The sequence below is a fragment of the Panthera leo genome, chromosome C2 (assembly GCF_018350215.1).
Source record: "Panthera leo isolate Ple1 chromosome C2, P.leo_Ple1_pat1.1, whole genome shotgun sequence".
NCBI classification, from domain to species: domain Eukaryota; kingdom Metazoa; phylum Chordata; class Mammalia; order Carnivora; family Felidae; genus Panthera; species Panthera leo.
Window position 1 is genome coordinate 10,918,037 of NC_056687.1, and position 22,193 is coordinate 10,940,229.

General features: G+C 50.1%; 2 protein-coding genes across 2 annotated transcripts; one reads left to right on the top strand and one right to left on the bottom strand.

The window, feature by feature from the left end:
• The first annotated feature begins 937 nt into the window (after positions 1-937).
• On the top strand, positions 938-2,173 carry CC2H21orf140 (chromosome C2 C21orf140 homolog). The gene has a single exon (XM_042903302.1). It carries the CDS (start codon positions 1,213-1,215, stop codon positions 1,966-1,968), a length of 756 nt encoding a protein of 251 aa, XP_042759236.1. The 5' UTR covers positions 938-1,212; the 3' UTR covers positions 1,969-2,173.
• A 7,624-nt stretch (positions 2,174-9,797) lies between these two features.
• On the bottom strand, positions 9,798-21,992 carry SMIM11 (small integral membrane protein 11). Its single transcript, XM_042955763.1, has 5 exons — positions 21,885-21,992; positions 18,833-18,915; positions 18,106-18,208; positions 12,672-12,842; positions 9,798-9,980 (listed from the first exon to the last, which is right to left on the bottom strand). Exons 3-4 carry the CDS (start codon positions 18,115-18,117, stop codon positions 12,687-12,689), a joined length of 168 nt encoding a protein of 55 aa, XP_042811697.1. The 5' UTR covers positions 18,118-18,208; positions 18,833-18,915; positions 21,885-21,992; the 3' UTR covers positions 9,798-9,980; positions 12,672-12,686.
• Positions 21,993-22,193: the final 201 nt, after the last annotated feature.

Genomic DNA, 22,193 nt, shown 5'->3' on the forward strand with positions numbered 1-22,193 from the left:
CTTGAGTCCCAAGAAAACCCTGGTGGAAGAGAAACACTCATCTGTTCAGCAACTGAGTGAAGGACCTGACAAATCATCTCGTCCACATTGTCATTTGAGGGAATCTATTTTGCACATTTAGGAAACATCTTTAGCTCTAAGGAAGGGAACAAGAAAATACAAAGGCAGTTGAAGAGGCCGCTAGCATTTAAAGCAAAGTGTCCTTTTGCCTTGAGTGTATAAATCAAAAGTGCTTTCCAGATGGGTTCCTGAATTCACTCAAGAACTGGCAGCCAATGAAAGATAGGCTTGCAGACTGACTCTTTTGTACTATTTGCCATACCTTCCTCTTCCACCTGTGAACTCCATGCATACGCAGACTAACCCACACCCATGGGCAGGTCTCACTGGACATGTCATCGCTGTACCACTGGCTCTTGACACAATGCCCGGTGCTTAGTAGGTGCTCAATAAATACATTTGGAATGGATGAATGAATGTAAATATTCCTCTTTGTCCTCATGAACCCATCGGAAAGGCGTCATAAATTTGGCTCATCACCGTTAAAGGACTGTTGTGGTTAGGATTGTGTCCCTCCGTCCCGCAAATTATGTGTCAAAGCCCTAACCATCCCCAGTACCTCAGAATGTGACTGTGTTTGGAAAGAGGGTCTTTAAAGAGGTGATTAAAGTAAAATGAGGTCATATGGGTGGGTCCTAATCCAACATAAAGAAATCATAAAGATCATAAAGAAATTAGACCAGAGACATGCACGCACACAGAAGAAAGGCCATGTGAGGACACAGTGAGACAGTGGCCATCTACCAGCCCCGGAGAGAGACCTCAGAGGAAAGCAAACCTGCTGACACTTTGATCTTGGACTTCCAGCCTCCGGGAACATGAGAAAATAACTTTGTTGGTTAAGCTGGCCAGTCTTTGGTATGTTGTTACAACAGCTCTAGCGAACTCTTACGATTGCCAATCTCTGCCCCAGACCATGGCAGAAGCGATGTCAAAGAAACATTTTTTCGTGGTTCGCATTTCCCGTTCCCATATCATATAAGCCAGAAGAAAATTGTTCTCAGTATGTGTTTCGCGGTGCTTTGAAATCCACAGTGTATCTATGTGACTGGCCTCGCTGTAAGAAAGCCCTTTGTGAGGTCATCACGTCACTCTTGCCAAAGCTGCACAGATGGAGACATGCAGGCTTTTAAAAACCCTTGAGAAGACACCATGCCTCATTTTGCAAACCCTCTTTTAAGAAACATCATTACCAGAAATCCATTCGATAACATCAAGAGGAAGCAATGCCTCCAATATTTGAAAACGCTGAAAACACTGCAAAATGATGGATTTAAGACCATATATTTTGGAGAAACCAATATTGCCGAGAGTCTTGTCACCGGAGAAGATTTCAGTGACGGGTGTTTCATGCAAACTCCAACTTGGTGTATCGTGCATGCTGGTGGTAGTCAAGGATGGGTGCCTTGGAAGTACCGGACGTTCCTTAGAGATGAGGTATGCATCAAACAGGAAGACAGCCTCTTCTCTGAGTTCTGTGATGTGGCGAGGAAGGCCTACGGGAAGTGCGCCATTGTGGTCAAAGAGAGAAGGCAGCAAGACAAGAAGAAGCCAGAGGAAGACAAAGAGCCAGAGGCCCAGATCCATGCCCCATCGGTCATTAACCTAACGAGCCTTGTGTGTTGCCCGGAGGTAGCCAAGTCCTGTGGCCACGAACTACTGTCTCTGCCTTCCCTTTACAATTACCTAAACCCTTTAGACTCAGCCTGGTCTTCTTTGAAATGGTTTATCATCAATAACAGAAAGGAGTTTTGCTTTCAGTACATTGACAGTGTCTATTCTTACCAGTACATACTTGTCAGAGATTTAATTAGCAAAGGGATTGAAAGGATAAACCCAAGCAAATGGAAAACCCTAACCAACAAAGTGCGGAGATGGGAAAACTACTATCTTGGTAAATTTTCTTAAGGGTGATTCCTCTAACAAGCGGTTGGGACCATGCTACGGGCAGTCTTTACCAACTCTGCTGGGCTCGACTCTGGACCACTGCAGCCAAAGATACTTCAACAACGACCTCACAGGGATGCTGTGAGGACTGAGGTTTCTAAGAGTGTTGGCAAAGTGCTGTAGGTTTACTGGAGGTTCCATTAAAGCTTGTTGGTGAATTAGGGAATCTCGACTCCCATCTTGTTAAGGCCATCTTGAGGGCTGGTCAGTGGGAGGATTACAACTAAGCCCAAAGGAGCTTGATGGGGAGCAGGGGTGGTCAGAGCTAAAGGTTGTGTGGTCGAAACTTTTAGGTCAGAAAGGAAAAGAACCAAGTGTGCGGTCACAAAAAGGTTGAAATAGTGTGCCAACCAGCTTGAGCCACCAAAATAATCTACAGGGAACCAGTTTGCCATCAGTAGGAGATGTGGTCCAGACAGTGGCTAAACAGGCTTTTTGCTTCCCGTTGCTCGAAAAAAAGGCGTCGGAGGGTGAGTGAGAGACAAGGAGGTTCCAAGGAGGTGAAAACCCATCCAGATGCTCCAAGGTAAGTTGGTTGTCCCATAAAGCACCTGGAAAGCTGTAACAGGGATTGATTCAGCTGGGAGTTGGTGGGTGAACAGGTGAAGTGAACAGGAGTCTGCGGAACCCGTTAATCCAAGAATCCTCCAAGAATCAAGAGATCATGTAACTTGCTCTGGGGTGGAGGAGTGAAGATTTAAATGAAGAGTTCACGGGCACCTGGGTGGCTCAGTCGGTTAAGCATCCGACCTCAGCTCAGGTCATGATCTCATGGTTCCTGTGTTCGAGCCCCGCGTCGGGGTCCGTGCTGACAGCTCGGAGCCTGGAACCTGCTTCGGATTCTGCGTCTCCCTCTCTCTCTGCCAAGTGCCCTGCTCGTGCTCTCTCTCTCTTTCTCTCAAAAATAAATAAACATAAAAAAATTTTAAAAATTCAAATCCAAAGATCACGTGCACAGCCATTATTCACGCTGCCTCTCTACTACTGGGCATTCATTTAATCCCATAATGACCCCATCAGGTAGGTTCTACCATTTCCCCACTTTACAGGTGAGGAGACGGAGATGTTTTGAAGTCAGAGTCTAAAGCCCACAGGCCTAACCACCATTTTTGGCTTTGTTCCCGGAGTATTTGGCGTTTTTTTCCCTCCCACAACATGGCGACACCAGGCGACACCAGCTGACAAAGCAGCCGCCTCCAAGTGGACACCCACGACAAAAAGATATTTCAACACAAAATTGAGCAAGAGGCAGGATGCCTTGCAAAAACACATTATTTTGCAGTGAGAGGGGAAACATGGAAGACTTTTAAGGTTCTCAAACAAGATAAACCAACGGACGCTATTTTTGTTTGAATACCACAATGATCTAATAAGATGAGTTTGGGGTCCTCTTCCCTTGAGACCTGGTTTCATCATTAGGAAGGCACTTAGGGGAAAGAGACGTCAGTATAACCAGAGAGATCAAAAGGACCCCCTTTAATGTGCAACTTAGTTACATAATACTGGATGCAAAATTAAGAAATGCTGCGTAATACCAAGCGTGGAAACTTCCAGCAGAAAAGTCATGGAAAGTACGCTGGGCTTTGGGAGTCGGATAGACCTAGGTGGAATCTCAAGTTTCCAGCTTATGAACCAGGGGACTTTGGACAAGTTACTTCACTTCCCTGAGGCTCAGTTAACTCATTAGTCAACTAGGGTTGAGGGCTTTAAAACTCTTAGCGCAAGCCATGCCTGGCACCTCCTGAGTGCCCCATCAACTGAAGCTCCTGTTATTATAGTCCAAGCTGAGGGCCGGCAAGGATGCCCACGGTTAGACCTGATGTTGCTGACCTCATTTCCTTTTCACTCTTTGGGGAACATTCCTGCTGCTTTTCATCACCAGGGCATAACGAGAGTAGACGCATCTGAAGATACTTTGATCAAAGGAACTTTGTTCTCTGGCATTTCTTTTAAGACCATCTGTGATGGGTTAGGCAGCTGATGGTAATAAGAGGTTTCTTCTGATGGGGAGGACAGGGAGGATGGTGAGCATAGCCAGGACTCTTCGAGACCAATCGCGTGCTACGCCTGAATGAAACAAACAGTAAGGTAACGAGGCACAGCAACCCTGCGTGTGTGGACGAGTCCTCTGGAAGAGACTTCATGAGGTCAGAGGAGCTGCTGTCTCGCTAAGAGGTCGGCTGGTGAGGTATCCCTTCCTCTTCGGCCCTCACCGTCACCCACAACCACATCCCCGCTCTGTCTCCATGGACCATGGTGACTCCCAAGGAGGTGGTGTGTTGGAACGGTCTGTCCTAAAATGAGCCCAAAAGCAAATAGGCAAATGGAGCTGGAGCCCAGTGGATCCTGCCTTGTCCACCCGAGGAAGGTCCAAGGCCTACCCAGGAGGTGCAGACTCCTTCCATGTGTGATCGTTTTAGACATACAAACCATTTTCACGTACTTGACCTCACTCAGTTTAGACGGTCACCCTATATATAGGCAGGGCAGTGATCCTTAAGCTCATCTGCCCATGAAGACAAGTCTAGGCGGTAACTGACTCCCTTAGGGACACCTGTAGTGACAGGAAGGTCAGGCAGAATGCACGTCTTCTCAAGTAACCTTCGCGCCCGTCTCTAGCAGGCTTCGTGGGTTGGTTAGGATTAGGTCATGCTGTGAGTAGTGGAGACCTAACCCACAGAGATTTAACAGAGAAGGCACCCCGGGGAGCTCCTGGGTGGCTCAGTCAGTTAAGCGTCTGGCTCTTGATTTTGGCTCAGGTCATGATCTCCCGGTTCATGGGATCGAGCTCTGCACTGGGCTCTGTGCTGGCAGCACGGAGCCTGCTTGGGATTCTCTCTCTCCCTGTCTCTCTCTCTCTCTGCTCCTCCCTTGCTCAGGCATTCTCTCTCTCTCTCTCAAAAAATAAACACAAAACAAATTTTTTTAAAAGAAGGTACCCCACCTCCACCACAGAAAAATCAAGAAGTGCCAAGGTGGCAGCTCAGGGCTAATACGATGGATCCACGGTCATCAAGAACCCAGAGTCCTTCCACTGTCCTAACATGGTTCCATCCTCATTGTCCCAAACGGCTGCTGAACAAGCCACTGCATCAGCATTCCAGAGGCGGGAGGCGGGGGGCGGTGGGGGGAGCACTGACAGGTCACACATCTGCACCCCCAGCCTGGCGCCTTCATTCTGGGCTCCCCCGGTGGGGTCTCCAGGCTCCTCACGGGGAAGGGGAAGGCTTGGGGACACTTCGCCCCGCTCTGACTTCTACACTCCAGGACCTTCCCTCTGGCCTCCCACCCACACCCCGGGGGGCCCTGAAACCACCAGAGCCTTTGTTTAGGGAGCAGCTCTCTGTCTGGGCGGATCCACCTGACCCCTGGCAGGTGCACGGGGGGGTTGGGAACGGAACGGGGCAGGCCGGCCCTTCCTCCTCGCTTTAGACTCTTGCTGGTGCCATCTGGTACCCTCAGAGTAAGTGGTTAAAGGCTTAACTCTTCCATTTGGAGCCTGTTGCCTCGATCAGCTCCTCGGACGGCTGGCAGCTCAGCCCCCTCTCCCAGCTCAGCTGAGCCGCTGGGGCCCCGGAAGCAGGGAGACACCACAGAGGCTACGGGGGAACAGGGAGGAGGGTGCCTCCGTCCGAGGGGAGAAGGCAGAGGGAGAAGGGATTGTGGAGTCTGGCCCCTCAAGGGCAAGACACAGGGGGCTCTCCCCGCTGCACGCAGCACCCCTCCCACGTTGGGAGCAGAAGGCCTTGTGCCAAGCCGGAGGGGAAACTGAGGCCACCGCCCTGGCTTCCAAGGCCTTCAGTGCCTGGTCCCCAGATGACCCCCCTCCTCGGGCCCTCCCTGCTTCCTCGCACAGCCGGTCCCCCTTCCTCTGTCTCCTTCAGCCCTGATGGAGCTCAAGCTTCCCCCTTTCAGAAAAACTTTTCCGTCCATCCTGCCTTCCCCCAAGGCTACCGAGGTTCCTCTCCCCTCCCGGGAGGTACTCAGCCTGCTGCAAAGTTGGGGATCACAGGACAATTCTACAGGAGCCCGATGCGGGGCTCGAACTCATGAAACCGTGAGATCATGACCTGAGCCAAAACCAAGAGTTGGAAGCTTAACCGACTGAGCCACCCAGGCGCCCCTCTAATATATTTTTTAAAGGTTTTATTTTTAATTTAATTTAATTATTCTTATTTTTTAAATGCTTATTTATTTTTGAGAGAGAGAGAGAGAGAAAGATGGAGTGTGAGTTGGGGAGGGGCAGAGAGAGAGGGAGACGCAGAATTGGAAGCAGCCTCCAGGTTCTGAGCTGTCAGCACAGAGCCCAATGCAGGGCTCGAACCCACGAACCTGAGATCATGACCTGAGCCGAAGTCGGACGCTTAACTGACTGAGCCCCCCAGTCACCCCAGGAATCTGCATTTGAAACTGCCTCTCATGTGTGCTCACGTTGGAGAACCCATCCTGCATTCTTGTTTCCCTCCAGACTCTCTCCATTATCTCCCGGCTTCGCTCCCACACAGGGGCGACCCGGGACCAGCGCCCAAGAGGCGATGTCGAGCAACATCCACGTGATCAAGTCAGGCAAGACATCCTGCTATCAAGGCCCAGGCATCTAGAAACCATCGGGACTAGGGCACCCGGGGGTCCGATGAAGTCAGCGGAGCGTCCCAGTTGGTCTCAGGTCGTGATTTCCCGGTTCCTGAGTTCGAGCCCCGCATCCGGCTCGTTGCTGTCAGTGCAGAGCCCGCTTTGCATCCTCTGTCCCCCTCTGCCCTCCCCACGCTTGTGCTATCTCAAAAATAAATATTAAAGAGAGAGAGAGAGAGAGAGAGAGAGAGCGTCGAGACTGAATCATTTAGGCAGCTATGTTTCCGCAGAGATGAGAATTTGGATACTCTTCGGGGGAGAGGTAATGCTTTTTAACACACTCAAGATATTTTCGTTTGAACTATTCAGTTCCTGAAATACATCATATATGTCTCTGCCTCTCTGCCTCGATAAGCAAAGTAGTTGAACCTTTTCTTAGTGACTAAGGTCATCCTTGTGAACGTAAAGTCATAACGTGCGGTGGTCCCGGTGTGGGGCCGTCGGCCACTGTGTCGTCTGGCACTAGGTGATGGTACAGTGACTTCTCAGGCTCGGTCCGCTTCACAAAGACCACCTCTTTCGTGCCGAGGCATTTCTCCTGCGAACAGCCTTTTCATTTCTGCTTCCGATATGTTAATCAGCTTGAAACCAACAGAGAGGGGTTAGGACAAGTCTAATAAGATTAAATGGGATCTGTGTAAGGGGTCCCGGAGCTCCCCTGGGGGGAGAGAATAGGTTTCAGTTTCGCTCTCAGAAACCTCTTCCGGCTGCCCGGGGGCGGTCTTCTTGTGGATCCACTCACAGTTAAGGTCGGAGAGCTGCTGGATCGCCGCAGACCGGCTGGGGTCCTGGCTGTGGGCTGCACCGATCTCTCTGTCCTGTCCACCTACATTCATCCACGCACAGCCTGCATCCCGCCAATTATTTAAACTCAAACAATACATCTACCGACTTTGTGTGTGGTTAATGGTTTAAGCAGTTCAATCCTTAGGTCACCCTCTACCAGATTTTCCAAGATAACCCCATGTTCCACAAATTCCCCAGTTTTCAGTCCCCTAGGAAAGCACCTGTTTAAAATAAACGTGGATCATCTGGTTGGGCAGATTGACTCTCCGGGAAAAGGGTACAGCCCCCCTCCTAGGATTGATGAGGCAGCCAGCAGGGGGTGCACGTGGGAGGAAAGGTACCCAGAGGTACCCCGTGTGCTGGAAGCCAGGGATGCCCTAGACCTGCAGAGAGGGAAGGAAGCAGAGACAGAGGTCCCAGGCCAGGGTGGGTGGGTCGCCTGCCAGGCTGGAGAGGGCACCGCGACAAAGGCGGGAGGGTTGGCCGTGGCCCAGGGTCAGTTCTGGACCCCACCTGAGGAACTCGGGGAACGTGGGGACCAGGGCGCAGAAATCCTAGGGCATTCCACTTCTGTTCTGAGTCTGTTTGTGCTCCACGAGACCCAGGCCACATGGGCTCTGGGGATTTGTAGCTTGTTGGGTCAGAACCAATTCTGTACCTAGAATTTGATCCTATGTCAATGCTGCTTCCTAAATTGTGGCTAAGAGCATCCAGTAACCACAGTAAAATTTAAGAACGATAGAATTCCTTTTACCTCTCTGGTTTAAAATTCGAAGTTCTGTCAACCGGGGCCAGAGTGGGCTGGACACCCATTAATACACAGCTGCTCCTTGAATGCAGGGGTTAAGGATGCCAGTCCCCTGCGTAGTCAAAAATTCACCTGTATTCTTCGTAAAACTTAATAGCCTATCGTTGACCAAAAAGTCTTACTGATGGACATAAACAGCTGATTAACACGTCTGTTGTGTATGTATTATACAATGGGTTCTTTTCTCTTCATCTTTCATATCAGCTCTTATTCTGCAAATGGTTACATGTCATTTCTGACCATGAATTTTAAAAATGGTTTCTTCCAATTTTATTTTTGAATAATTTATTGTCAAGTTAGCTGATATACAGTGTATACAGTGCAGTCTTGGCTTCGGGAGTAGATTCCTAGGATTCATCTCTTACATACGACACCCAGTGCTCATCCCAACAAGTGCCCTCCTTAATGCCCGTCTCCCATTTTCCCCGTCCCCCCACCCCCCCCCCACCCCCATCAACCCTCAGTGTGTTCTCTGTGTGTAAGAGTCTCTTATGGTTTGCCTCCCTCTCTGTTTGTGGCTTAATTTTCACTGGAGGGTATTCTGCTACGTGAAATAAGTCAGTCAGAGAAAGACAAATATCGTATGATTTCACTCACATGTGCAATCCGAGAAACTTAACAGAAGACCATAGGGGAAGGGAAGGGAAAATATAATGTGTTCTTCAAGCAAGCTAGGGAAAAAACCCATTAAAACCGTAAGCAAAATACATTGACAGCACTGTATTTATGGAGAAAACCCACGTACAAGTGGAGCCCTGTGGTTCAAACCTCCGTGGCTCAAGGGTCGATTACACACCCATGCAAATGTTCCACGTGGCCACCAGCAACGGCACCAAACCTTCCCCCAGATGTATGGCTTTGGTTACTGCTTTCTCATCCCTGATCCGCTCTCTAATCGAGGGAAGTGAGACATCGTGAATCTTTTGGCAGAGATCTCCGTCTGTGAGGTGCTGAGTCAAAAAATCTTAGGATCGCTTCTCTCAAACCTGAAAGGCTCCCTGGTTCATCCCTCCCCTTCGTCTCTTATCGCAAATCCCAACAAGCACACGGGGTGGGGGTGGGGGGGGGGAGAGGACCGTGTACACCCCGCTCTTCTAACTCTGTCACAGCAGGACTCGGGGACGCGAGTTCTTCCTAGACTCCCGCCCAGTGTGGCCGATGGGTCTCACCCTGCAGCCCTCCCCACGAGGACCCTCCTGGGTCAGCAGAGGCGCTAACGTGGCTTGGGCAAGTGGGGTGCGGCCTCCCTCCACCCCAACAATGGAAACACGGCCGGAGGCGGGCCGGAGCAGGGCAGCGTGCGGGAGGGCAGCACAGCAGAGGGCCGGAGAGCCGGGGAGGGCGGGTGGCCGAGGCTCCCACCCCCGGAGCAGACGCCACTTCTCCCTCCGCCCGGTCCTGGGTCAAGAGCACCTGCGATCCCAAGAAAGGCCGGGAGGGGTGCAGGTTGGCAAAACTCCCTCCCCTCACAACACCGGGCGGGGGGTGGGGGGTGGGGGTGGGGGGCGGTGTGTGTCTGCGTGAGACACAAATGCTCTGGCTTATTCCAGAGACAGAGACAACGTTTTTACAAAGGTATTTTATTTCAGTAAACAAAATACTGGTTCTTTCAAGGGCATAAAAAAATGCATACAATTTTAAGTTAAACCTATAGGTTGGGAGTCTATCCTCCGACACCCCATTCAGTAAGGGTCTCCGCTTCCTTCTCAGCTGGGGTCCACTCAGGCTGACATTTAAATCGCAAACTCTAGAAAGGAAGACAAAAAGGGTGGGTATGAAATGTCTGATTGAACACCGACGGAGGTTTGACCTGCTCAGCGCTGACCCTGGCGCTCAGCCGGCTCAACGTAACAAACAGAAACCACCGCAAGTTTATCTATTAAAAGAATGTTATTTTCAACATCCCGGTTTTCTGCCCTGGTTTAAAAGCAGGTTCGAGGCTGGCAGGAAGATGAAGCGTCAGTCTCGCGGCAGCCCCCGCGCCCCGAGGCCTCTGCGGGTGCCGGTGGGAGGGAAGCGCTCGTGGCCCCACATCCCATCTTTCCTTCTTCTTCTTGGTCTAACGCAAAATGAGGGCTCTGGGGGCGCCGGGGTGGCTCAGTCGGCTCAGGTCATGATCTCACGGTCTGTGAGTTCGAGTCCCGCATCGGGCTCCGTGCTGACAGCTCGGAGCCTGGAGCCTGCTTCGGATTCTGGGTCTCCCTCTCTCTCTGCCCCTCCCCCTGCTCGTGCTCTGTCTCTCTTGCTCTCAAAAATAAATAAAACATTAAAAAAAATTAGACTCTGCCTGAGACGGAAATTCAACCTACCACACATTTCAAAGAGAACTGCCCTCCCTTGATGGTTTTAGTTTTGCAATGCTCCCTCTTTCCTCACCCCAGTTGCCCACTCCTGGGTTTCAGCCAGTAAAACACCATTTCCAAAAAAACCAAGGTTCTGGCCAGGGACGGCGTGGGGGGCAATGACAGAGGAGGGGATTCTGGGCCCGGGGTGAGGACCGGAGAGCCTCTGTGCTTCACAGTCTCTCAGTGCACGTCCCTGCACTCGGGAAGGGGATGCAGCCGGGGTGAGGTCCGGTGGGCCCGTGTCTGACCTGGGTTCGATCCTGACTCTGCTCTTCACGAGGCAGAGGGCCAGCCCTTTCTCAGTCTGAACGGGCCCCGCAGAGCTATCAGCAGTAAGCGATAAGCCGGCCAGCTGAGAAATGCTGAGCAAAATGCTAGCCACACAACAGTCATTCAGTAAGTGTTGCTACGATTACTAGTCGTGTGCCATTAACCTCCACAGGTCCAAACTTTTTTCTTTTAACATTTATTTATTTATAATAAGAGAGAGAGAGAGAGAGCGTGGGCGGGGGTGGGGCAGAGAGAGAGGGAGACCCAGAATCCGAAGCAGGCTCCAGGCTCCGCTGTCAGCACAGAGCCCGACGCGGGGCTTGAACTCACGGAGTGCGAGATTGTGACCCGAGCTGAAGGCTGACGCTCAACCGACAGAGCCACCCAGGCGCCCCTACACCTCCACAGGCCTAAAGATCCTCTACGGGAGGCACCTGGGTGGCACAACTGGTTAAGCATCCGAGGCTGATTTTTGCTCAGGTCATGATTTCACAGTTTGTGGGATCGAGCCCCGTGTTAGGCTCTGTGCTGACAGCTCGGAGCCTGCTTGGGAGTCTCTCTCTCCCTCTTTTTCTCTGCCCCTCTCCTGCTCTCTCTCTCTCCCTCAAAATAAATAAATCAACATTAAAAAAGGTTTTTAAAAATCCTCTATGGGAATTCCTATTTACAGAAGCATGGTATCTCCGGGTGGAGAGGGGTTAGGAGATCGCTGGCCCAGTGGCTCCTAGAGTGACACATTGCTGAAAGGGCTGTGTTAACTAACTAAAATTTAAATGCATGTTAACTAACTAAAATTTAAATAAAAAATACACCTACGTATGTTAAGAAAGAAAAAAAAGAAAGAAAAATCCCTTAATGGTTTTTCAAAAGAACAGATGTCTACACCCACGTAATGGAATCTCTCGGGGGTTGGGGCCTGGAAATCTGCACTTTCAACAATTCTGATCAGGAGCCAAGTTTGGGGACCGCTGATCTAGAAACCTGTCACCGTAGTTGAATCCTCAAATTTTCAGAGCAGCACAGAATTCAACCCGATAAATGGAAGAAATCAGATCACACACCAGAACTAAGGGAGGTGCTGATCATCGTCTGTTCACTCTGTGGTGGGCGTTTCAGAACTACTTCCTGGTGCCTTAACTCAACAGATGTGCTCTGGGCACCTCTTGGGTGCTGTGACAGGCCCAGGGCTACCGCGACGAGTAAGACTTCACGCTTACATGAAGAGGTTGTTGGGAAGGACCCTCTGGTACTAACAAGCCAAGGCCAAGGGGCCGGAAAGTCTCCCACGGTCAAGGAGTGGCCTGCAGAAGTGTGGGGAGTGAGCACTGGAGGGGCAAGAACACATCGGGAGGGGATTTCTATGCCATTCCTGGGAGTCAGACTTTCTCCTGAAGATCGAGCAGGGTTTGTTCATCTTAGGTACGGGCCACAGACCTGTGACCCCACCTCCTCCCCGCCCCCGTCTGCAATTTGATGTGCAACTGTAGGTGTTTCTACTATGCGTGCTTCTGCTGGGAGAAGGTCCACGGCTCTCAGGAAATTCTCAAGAGTTCTGCGACCCAACACCTGCTCAGCCCCGCTGCCTGGATAAGGGAGCAGCGCCCAGGCTTCGAGCAGAGGCGGGCACAACCTAGCTCATCTGCACCCAGGGTGCAGGGGGCCGGGATCTGCACGCCTCCCCTCCCGCAGATGCCCCTCATCAGACAGCAGGTGGGTCTCACGCGGCCTTCAGACTGGAGGCAGGAGGGGTTCTCTGACCCCCACGTCTGTGCCTCGGCCCACCCCGGCCCGCTGTAAATTTTGCACGAGCAAAGTCCCCATACCTTTGATTTTTCCCTCTAGTTATCTTTCTTCTCTGACTGCTTCTTTTTTTCAGCTTCCAGTTTTGCTTCTAATCTTTTCCGTTGGTAGATTTTGACTCCAGCAAACGCCAGGCAGAGAATTAAGGTTTTTGCTGCCAAGATATACAGCAGCAAGGGCATGTGTTCAAGGACCTTAAAGAAGAAAGCAAGCATTCTAGATGTACTATGATTGAGAAGGAACGTTTCTGTTACATTCCCTCGTTTAGCAAACCCTTACCGCACACCTGTCACGTAACAGGCACTAGGCCAGCTGCTGGGGCTACGCTGGCGACCAGGACAGACGCGGTCTAGTTTTCCCTCCACCCTCCACCGCCCCCTTGCTGCTGGCTTCGTGCGCGAACCACCCACGGGCCGCAGACGTAACTGTGGTCTCCCACGACTGGACCAGGCCCTGGGCCGGTCACCCCGGCCCCTGCTGCCCAGGAGGCACTGCGGTCCAGTGAAAGCAGCCGGAGCTGGGGTGGGGGGGGCGCAGGGGGGCCCGGGCTATAGCTCTGCTCTGCCACCGACTGACCACGAGACCTGGGTCAGGCACTTGACTTCTAAGCTTCTGCCTCCTCAAGGGAGGTGGGCCAGACCCCGTCTCTAGATTCTCCGATCCTAGGAGGCTACGATTTCCTCTTGGTTGTAGCCACTCATCAGCATCGGCGCTTCAATAAATATAAAAATACAGTAAAATTCAAAACATGAAAACTGAGCTACTCATTAACTGTTCCCATAGTTTCCGGTTAGAGGGTAAGTTCTGACCCATGGGCCACAATGGCGTCCGGGGAATAACGATGGATTTGAATTACTGTCTGTACTAGTAGGTACGTTACGATGTTAGTGCACATAGAGCAACAGTATCTCAAGGGAAACACTATACTTGTTTCATAAACACGGTTAGCGTGACCTGAATGATAACTGTGAGCTTTTCGCGTGAGTAAAAACTCCTTCCCGAATAAAGGTGTGCTTTAGTTGAGTGGTCACTTATTCTAGAGGATTAATTAGGGAGGATTTATTCCAGTGAAATCAGTAAACTGCCAAACATAACTTATTATACGCAATTCCCATATAAGGAGGTCCTACTAGATTCTACTACAGAAAGCACATTTGTCTCTCCTTCTAACAGAATGAGTCCGTGAAAACTTCAGCTAGCCGGGAACAATATGCTCACAGAGCGGGAGGGCCGGGAGGGATTTTAAGCACGACTTAAATCTACCACTTGTTTGCCTTACAAACAAGGACAGTGAAGCTCATGGTCGGGGAGAGGCCTGCGTCACACAGCCGATTCACGATGAGGCCAGAGTCAGAATGAAATATTCTAACCTCGATGCCGGTCTTCTTTCCCCTGCTTCCCGAGTTTCAAGGAAACGGACTTAATGAAATCATAAATTACGTACATACGTGTTCGCACAATTTTATTACAATTCTTTAGGCTTAGACCTAGATATAGATTTCACGCTTAGATGTCGTGGCGTCAGTGAGGCCTACAGGGAGCTCACTGGGCGCTACGGGCCTCCCCTACAGGTTCCTCCCATAGCAGGCGGGCTCCCGGCTCCTGTCCCCGGGAGGCAGACAGACTGTCCTAATTTTATGGCTGAGAAAGTGTAAAGTCTGGAACGGTGAGGGTCCGACCGAGCTCAGACCGCTCCAAAACCTGAGCTCTCTTTATCACTACACTGTAAGGTGCATCATCCGCTCCCCACGCTCACCAATTTTGCTATGAAATTATACAAACAAACGACGTCTGGGCTACTGAATTTACTAAAGCCGACTGCAATCACTACCTCTGAAATGATTTAACAGGCTACTTACGGATATTTGAGGACGACGGCAAGGTGGTACAGCAGGAAGAGAACGGACATCCAAAGGAGGAATCCAAATATTTCAATTGTTTTAATTTAACCAGAACAGTCAGAACCCAAGAACACTGAGCAGCTGGGTAACAGTGTCCAAGCACAAAGTCATTTTCACAGCAAAGAATAAATACAACATACGCACTGAGAAAGACCACTCGAGCAACAGTAGAAGAAACTGAACACCTTGCAAAAGTGAAACTTTCCATCGTGACAAATATAAGCAGCTTGGAACGCGGGTCTGCCTCACTCAGACTTAGAGCTAACCTCCGCTACCTCCCCCCAGTAGCCCTCTAATTCCTGTATTTTCTTGAAGGTTCTCAGTCGAGATGAGGCTGGACGCCATGTTTACAAACCAGCTATGAAAGAAAAAAAGCGTTAAATGTGCTTTTATTTTACCTCCTTGGCGGCAAAAATCAAGCAGTTCAGAGGCGGAAACCCCCTTTGATGTTCATGGGGTTGATCTAGGCCAACAGAGCACTAATCCACATGGGAAAGTCACCCCTCCAGTTCTCCCCATCTCCACGGCTGAGGCCGTGGAGTCCTACTATGACGGAGCCCACATCACAGCTCACGGTTCCCTGTGATCTAAACATCAAACGGCTCAGTGACGGGAAATGTAGAGCTCAACGGGAAGTTAGAAAATACACTGAATTGGGAATACATCAACAAGTGGACAGAGGCAAGTGGTGTGGGTACTTACGTTCTTTCTAAAGGTAGTGGAGAGGAGGCAGCGCGAGGCAGGGGTTTCAGGACCGGGAAGGGGGGCAGAGAGGCGGCAGCAGAGGTCAGGGGCCCCCCTTCCCCAGGCTTAAAGCAAAGGGTTTCAGGGCTGCACTCCTGCCCCTCTGGGGGACTGAGCTTCAGTTGTGCTAAATGTCTGCCTTTGATTTCTTTCTAACAAACCCCTCATTTTATTTAACTTTTTTAGAGTTTATTTATTTTGAGGGAGGGGGATGGTCAGAGAGAGAGAGGGAGAGAGAACCCCAAGCAGACTCCACACTCAGTGAAGAGCCCAATGCAGGGCTCAATCTCATGAACCATGAGATCGTAACCTGAGTCAAAATCAAGAGTCAGCCTCTTTAACCAACTGAGCCGCCCAGGCTCTCCCTGTCTCGGTCTCAAAACCAACCAATCTTCAAGGGGGTAAGTGAATAAAATATTGTGGGAGTGGGCGAGATCTATGCCAATTTTTAAAAGTTTTTTAGATCTATTTATTTATTTTGAGAGAGAGAGAGAAAGTAGGAGTGGGAGAGGGGCAGCAAGAGAGGAGACAGTGAGAATCCTAAGCAAGTTCTGCACGGAGACCAGCGGGCCCAACGCGAGGCTCGAGCTCACGTACTCAGAGATCACGACCTGAGCCGAAGTCGGATGCTTAACCGACTGAGCCACCCAGGCGCCCCATACCAATTTTTTAAAATAAATCCCCAAATCTCGTGTAATGAGAGTGGCTCATTTTTTGAATAATTAGCAAATACTGTCGCTAATGCGCAGTACTGACTGTCACTGATGCCACAGGCCCCCTGAGCCAGAAAGGGAAGCCGACAGGATGTACCGCGGGCTACATAATCCTGCTGCCTTCCAGAGCCTCATGCAGTCAGGGTGCGAAGAGAGGCCACTTCTTCCCGACAGTACAGGGAAGGGCCCCCTCTTAAACATGAGGTGGTTCCCAGGCAGCCACAGAGCTATGTGTCTGCTCGAAGTCGGAAAGGTTTGGGCAGATTCTGTCCCTGACATAAGAAAGAACGCCTTCTGTCACCAGCAGGATTGGCCTGGGTGGTCAAGTGGGTTGTCCATCATTCTACGATTAAAAACGTTCTCTGTGGCCTGCCTTAGACCAGTGGTAGCCCCAGACTAAGTGATCAGGAACTTTGGGGGGTGTGTGTTTTAACACCGTCTGTGTTTTAACAAGTCCTCTGCAAGCCTTCAGTACCAGTTACTGCCTCTTGTCCCCACTGACTGTGGCCACCACAGAGAGGACAGGCCCTTCCCTAAATCCCACCCCACGCCGTTTTCTGCTTCTTCCCCTTGTATCTCCTTGCTGCCTCGTCTTTCCTTCCCAGCCTTTCCACGGTGAGTTCTGGAATCCCAATATTTGCTAAACAAACGCTCCAACATTTTCAACCCCTTCAAGAAGTCCTCACTCTGCCTCTTAAATTCAACCAGGCTTGTCCTGGAGAAAAGTCCCCATGGTCCGTCCTTCTGCATGGTCCCCCCCAAACCTTTGCCCCAAAGAGCTGGGGAAGCAGAGGGGTTCTCTATCTCCTAGCCCCCCCCGGTCCTGCTTCCACACCTTCCCAGGGAGCCTTGCAATGGAAAGCTGGTGGATGTTTTGAACAAGCAAATGCTCATAATTGCAAAAATACACAGTGAGATCCTAAGTTTGAAAACACACACGCTACACTTACAAATATGGACAAAACACTAGAAGAAAACACACCAAAATTGTTAATAGTAGCCATCTCTAGACGGTGAAGACAACACGATTTTTGCCGGATATCATACTTTCAAAGACTCTACAATATGATCTATTTTAGTGGCTGCTCTCTAAACCAACAGCTACCACACCCCACCCACTTTTGGGATTTGATGCGATGATTCTCCTTCCCTCTGTAAAACCTGCTGGCTGCTGCCCGCAGCCCGCTGAATGCCCCGCAGAATTCTGCCCTTGGCCCTGTGCTCTCATCTGCTGAATCTGTTCTGCAGAGGACAGCTATGTTTATTCCCCAACTAGTTTAAGTTGAACTTGATGTTATCATAGGTAATTTTTGTAAACACAACACTTAGTGAAATATGGCTATATTTTATAGAGAAAAAACTTGTTTCCATGAGAAGTAAATCAAACGCTTTCAATGCATTTTCGAGTTTGAGTTGAAAAAAAAAAAAAAAACAGTGCTGTTGGCAACACAAATGTAAAAGATTAGGGAAGACGAGATAAAAATCTGGAAAGATTTTGTATGTAGGTTGTTTCATAACATAGTAACCCACTTGAAAGAAACCAAAATGTGAAACTGTAGGTAAAACTTTACAGGCATGGTTTTTGCAAGAAAAGTGAGGCAGATCTGAAGTCAGTGTACCCCCATTCAAAGAAAGGGCCTAACCCCCCTCCAAAAGTCTGGTGACTAAATGAACTTTTATATGTTTTAACTTAAAATTAAATATTAAATAGTATTATGATTCCTGCTTTAATTCATTTTTTCTTTTTAATCAACCCACCTCTACAGCACTGTTACTCTCAATTTAAAAAAAAAAGCTTTTTTTTTAATGTTTATTTTTGGGGGGGGGGAAGAGAGAGAGAGAGAGAGAGAGAGAGAGACAGAGCATGAGTGGGGGAGGGGCAGAGAGAGGGAGACACAGAATCCGAAGCAGGCTCCAGGCTCCGAGCTGTCAGCACAGAGCCCGACACGGGGTTCAAACTCAGGAGCTGCGAGATCATGACCTGAGCTGAAATCGGATGCTTAACCAACTGAGCCACCCTGGTGCCCCCTACTCTCACTTTTTACAATGAGGAGAAAGAAAAAACCAAGCCACAACGTATAAATTAAAAGCATACTCACCTTCCAGTTCATGCTGGGCCAATTGCGAAGTCACTCCTGGTCGACGTGGGCCTGCTCAGACAAGCACATGGAGAGAGGAACTGGGAGGTCAGGTCTTGCTGTTCTGGGGGGGGAGAGAAGAAACAGGTCACTTTGGGTTTTCCAGATCAGTCCACCTTAGGAAGCCTTCCCTTTGATGGAGAGAAAGGGCACATGAGCAAAGACAGCAAGCCCCACAGAGAGGAGGGTTCGGGGGGGGCCCCCAGCAGGGGACCCAGAGCCTGGTGGAAAGCAGATGGCCCGGCTCAGGGAGGAAAACGGGCTTGGCTCTTGGTGAGCAGAAAGGTCTCCGTGGCTATTTTTTGCCTGGGCTGGGGGCACAGCCCCGAGCAGCGGTGGCAGTGTTGTGCCTGAGGGGACAGGTGCTCCCCCCCCGCCACGCATCTGTGGACAGAAGAGCTCCCAAGTCTTCTCCACCCACCTCCTGTCCTGAGCAAAGAGCTGGCCGGCGGATGAGTGCCTCTCTTTTTTCAAGTCCTCTGAGTGTTAAGCTCATCTTGGTGTTTAAAAAATATCTGGAGGGGAATAAATGATACGCAAAAAAACTGTCCTCAGGAAGTAATTCCTATCTAGAATCTCATCTAAAATGTGAGGAAGCAGCAGGAAATGACAGGTCAGGGGACACAGCTGGAGCACAGCATCTGCTCCAAGGCCTTGTATGTCATTATTCTTATGCTACGGCACGTACCCCAAGAGTCAGAAGACTTGAGTTCTGGATGAAGAACCCACGCACTCTGGTAAGTGACTTCCCTCCCGGGGCCTTGGTCCCATCTGTAAATGAAGAAAGGGGGTGTCAGCCAGATGGGCTCTAGGGCCCTGACTTTTTTCTGAAATTTGGCAACTTACAGTATACTCAGAGCTTCACGTCACGGTGCCTGGCTGCACTACGGCACATTAGCTGTGCAAACTCATTTAGTTTTCACACGAGCTCCGGAGAGAGATTTATTGTTCTGTGTCAGAGATGAGGCAACAAAGTTTATGTAACGCGTCCAGGGTCGCACAGGGACTGGGATTTGAACCCATCCAGTGTGGCTCCAGAGTCTTACCCTGATATAGGCAGAAAGCTTTGCAAATTCAAAAATCATGGGGATGCTTGCCTTTAAATGTACTTAGAATGGAGAAAAGGCACAAGAAAAGGTCAGGCCTTTAGAATGGGGATACTAAAATGAACTTCGGGGAAAGTGTTTTATTAAAACTTTTACTTACAAAAGCATGTAAGTATAGAAAATTCATACCTCATCGATTCAAGGTCATAGTATCTGGAAAACAGGCTGGTGGTTGGCACAAGATAACCGAGTTTTCCCCATGACTTCTTTCAAAGCCAGATAAGTTCATGATAGGAACGTACACCATAAATCTCTTTAAATGGGATGACGTGATTGAAGGTGCTCGTTTTCTTCATGGATAAATGGCCTATTTGTCCTCAAGTAGCAGGAGATTCTGACTTGCACTGGAGAAACACGTTCCTATGACCTGTTGCTAGAATTTTCACTTTCAGTAATCTCTGATAATCTCAGGGCTTAGCCGTGTTGTAATTGAACAATGTTTAAGGTTATGTAAATTTTATTTTTACAACTCTTGCTCTAACGGAGCTGTGTACAAATACAGTAGGTAAGTTTGGCTGTTCTTTATTTTCTGCGGTCATATTAATGTATTAATGTAATTAATTACAAGAATTAATGTAAGAATTAATGGATTAACGTAAGATATTGATTCCCAAGGTCAAGGGCAACAAATAGGTCCAAAAAGCTTATGAGAGGAAATTAAAAAGAACACCCCATGGGATGCCTGGCTGGCTCAGTTGGTAAAGCATGTGACTCTTGATCTCGGAATTGTGAGTTAGAGCCTCACAATGGGTGTAGGGATTATTTAAGAAAATGAATTAAAAAAAAAAAAAAAAAAAGAGTGTTGACTTAAAAAAAGAACACCCAACGGTCTGGCCCTCTGGCAACCAAATATTACATTTACTACTGGTGTGACCTTGGACAACTCACTTGGCCTCTCTGAGCCCCGCATCTCTCATTCGTAAATTCTTCAGAGACTGGATTATAAACACTAAGCACAATGCTCAGTACATGGAAAACATTTCAATAAATATCAACCATTAGTGTTATGATAAATATCTCTCCTTCTGCTAATGGGCATGCCAAGCTTAAGAACCATAAACAAGAGGCAACCAGAGCAAAATGCAATCAATGCAAGATAGCAGGGACCAAGAGAACTGGAGAGCTGGATTCTATTCTTGGTGGCACCAATGGCAGGCATGTGACCCGGGGCAAGCCATTAACCTCTCTGAACCAAAATGTTCTCATTTTAAAAATCGGAATCCAAGGAACAACTCTGCAACTCTGGAATTCGTTAAGTCCCCATTTTCTCTGATATCACACAATCTGACTATGAAAATTTACTGGCAGTTGCCTCAGCTTCATACCTAGGGTGATGAAATTCAAGCTCTTTAGAAGGAAACATATTTAAAGTCAACTTGCAAAAAAAAAGTAGTGGGAGTGATGCAGTGAGCGGGTGGGAGACAAGAGGGCTGATCAGTCCAGCTCATTCCTACCTGCTGCCTCCAAATGATAACTTTCCTCTTCTCGCTTCAATTGCATGCTCTAACTCTAACTTTTGTAGCACCTGGCAGGACTTCAGCAAATGAGAACCGAGACAGCTAAAAATATCAGCAGGCTATTAGCTCCACTGCCATATGTATGTCTGATGCAATATTAGCCACAGAAGGCAGCTGGTATCTGAGGGCCGAACTGCAGAAGCCAACAAGGCGTGGACACTGTTGAGGCATAAAAACTGTGAAGTGCAGGAGGTTTTAGACTTCCCCCGGAACTATGCACCATTCAAGCTAACTTAAATCTGAAAAATAACAGTGGCTCAGATAGAAGCCTTTGCTTCTATCATTTTTTTTTTTTTTTCCTTTGCCAGATTTATCCTAAAAACCGGAAAAGCTCTCCGTTTATTCAGGTTAGGACAATGAAAGCCATCTGGACAAAATACTGTCCAGAATCTACGTTTTCTTCTTGGCACACCCAGCAAACTCCAGGGTGGTCAGTCTCCTGCTATCTACGCTCATTCCAGCCGCTAATTAGGCCGTGTCAGAACGTTTCGGAACATGTTCGCATTCCCGGTCTCTGCCCTTTTCACCCCAGCTCTTCACCCAATCATTAGACGTTGGGTGGTGCGAGGAGGAGGGAGTTGCAGGTGAACCCTGGGCATCACTCCGTCGACCTCTGAGCCCCACTACCAGGTCACCTGCGGTTCCCAGGGCCAGAGAGGCTGGATCTCGGCTCCTCCATAACCGACCCTTGGGGAGTAACACCTAACCCGCTGAGACCCGGGGATGAGGGCCAACGGCGGCCGTCGCTTCCCCCACCCATCCACATAACAGGGTGTCCGGAATATTCGCTCATCTCTCCAAACCCTCCGTCCGGAACAACTCTGGGCCCCGTCCGGACCTCGTGCCGGCCTAAACACAGCGCCCCCGGCGCCGGATCCGCGGATTCCGCGGCGCCGGGACGACCGAGCCAGGCCGGGGCGCTCCGCGGGTGGGGCCGCGGCGGCCGTCACCCTCCCGGTCCCCACCCGGGAAGCCGGCGCCGCGCGGCAGGGGGGCCGGCTGGCGGGCATCCCTGACAGAACAGCAAACGCGGGGCCGACCACCGGACTCCCCAGCGCCCCCCAAAAGCTGTCGGGCTTCGGGTCAGGATCCCGCTGACCGGATGTCACCCACTTACAGCTCCAGGCCGCGGAGGCTCCTGCGCCGGGGACTGCACAGGAACGGTCACTCGCTCAAGGCGGCGGGGAGACTACACGTCCCGACATGCACCGCTCCGCGCGCCGGCGCAATTCGCGGGCCGCATTCGCGGGCGTACGCCCGGTACGCAGGCGCAGTGGGACGCTCCGCACCGGACTGCTGGGGGCTGCGCAGGGGTCAGGGGTCACGATTGGCACGGCTGGAGACTGTGCTCCGGAACCCGGCGCGTTCCCGTTGTGACCTTACCGGAGCTGGGGGAGGTCGACGGCCGCAGGACTGGGCGTCCCGC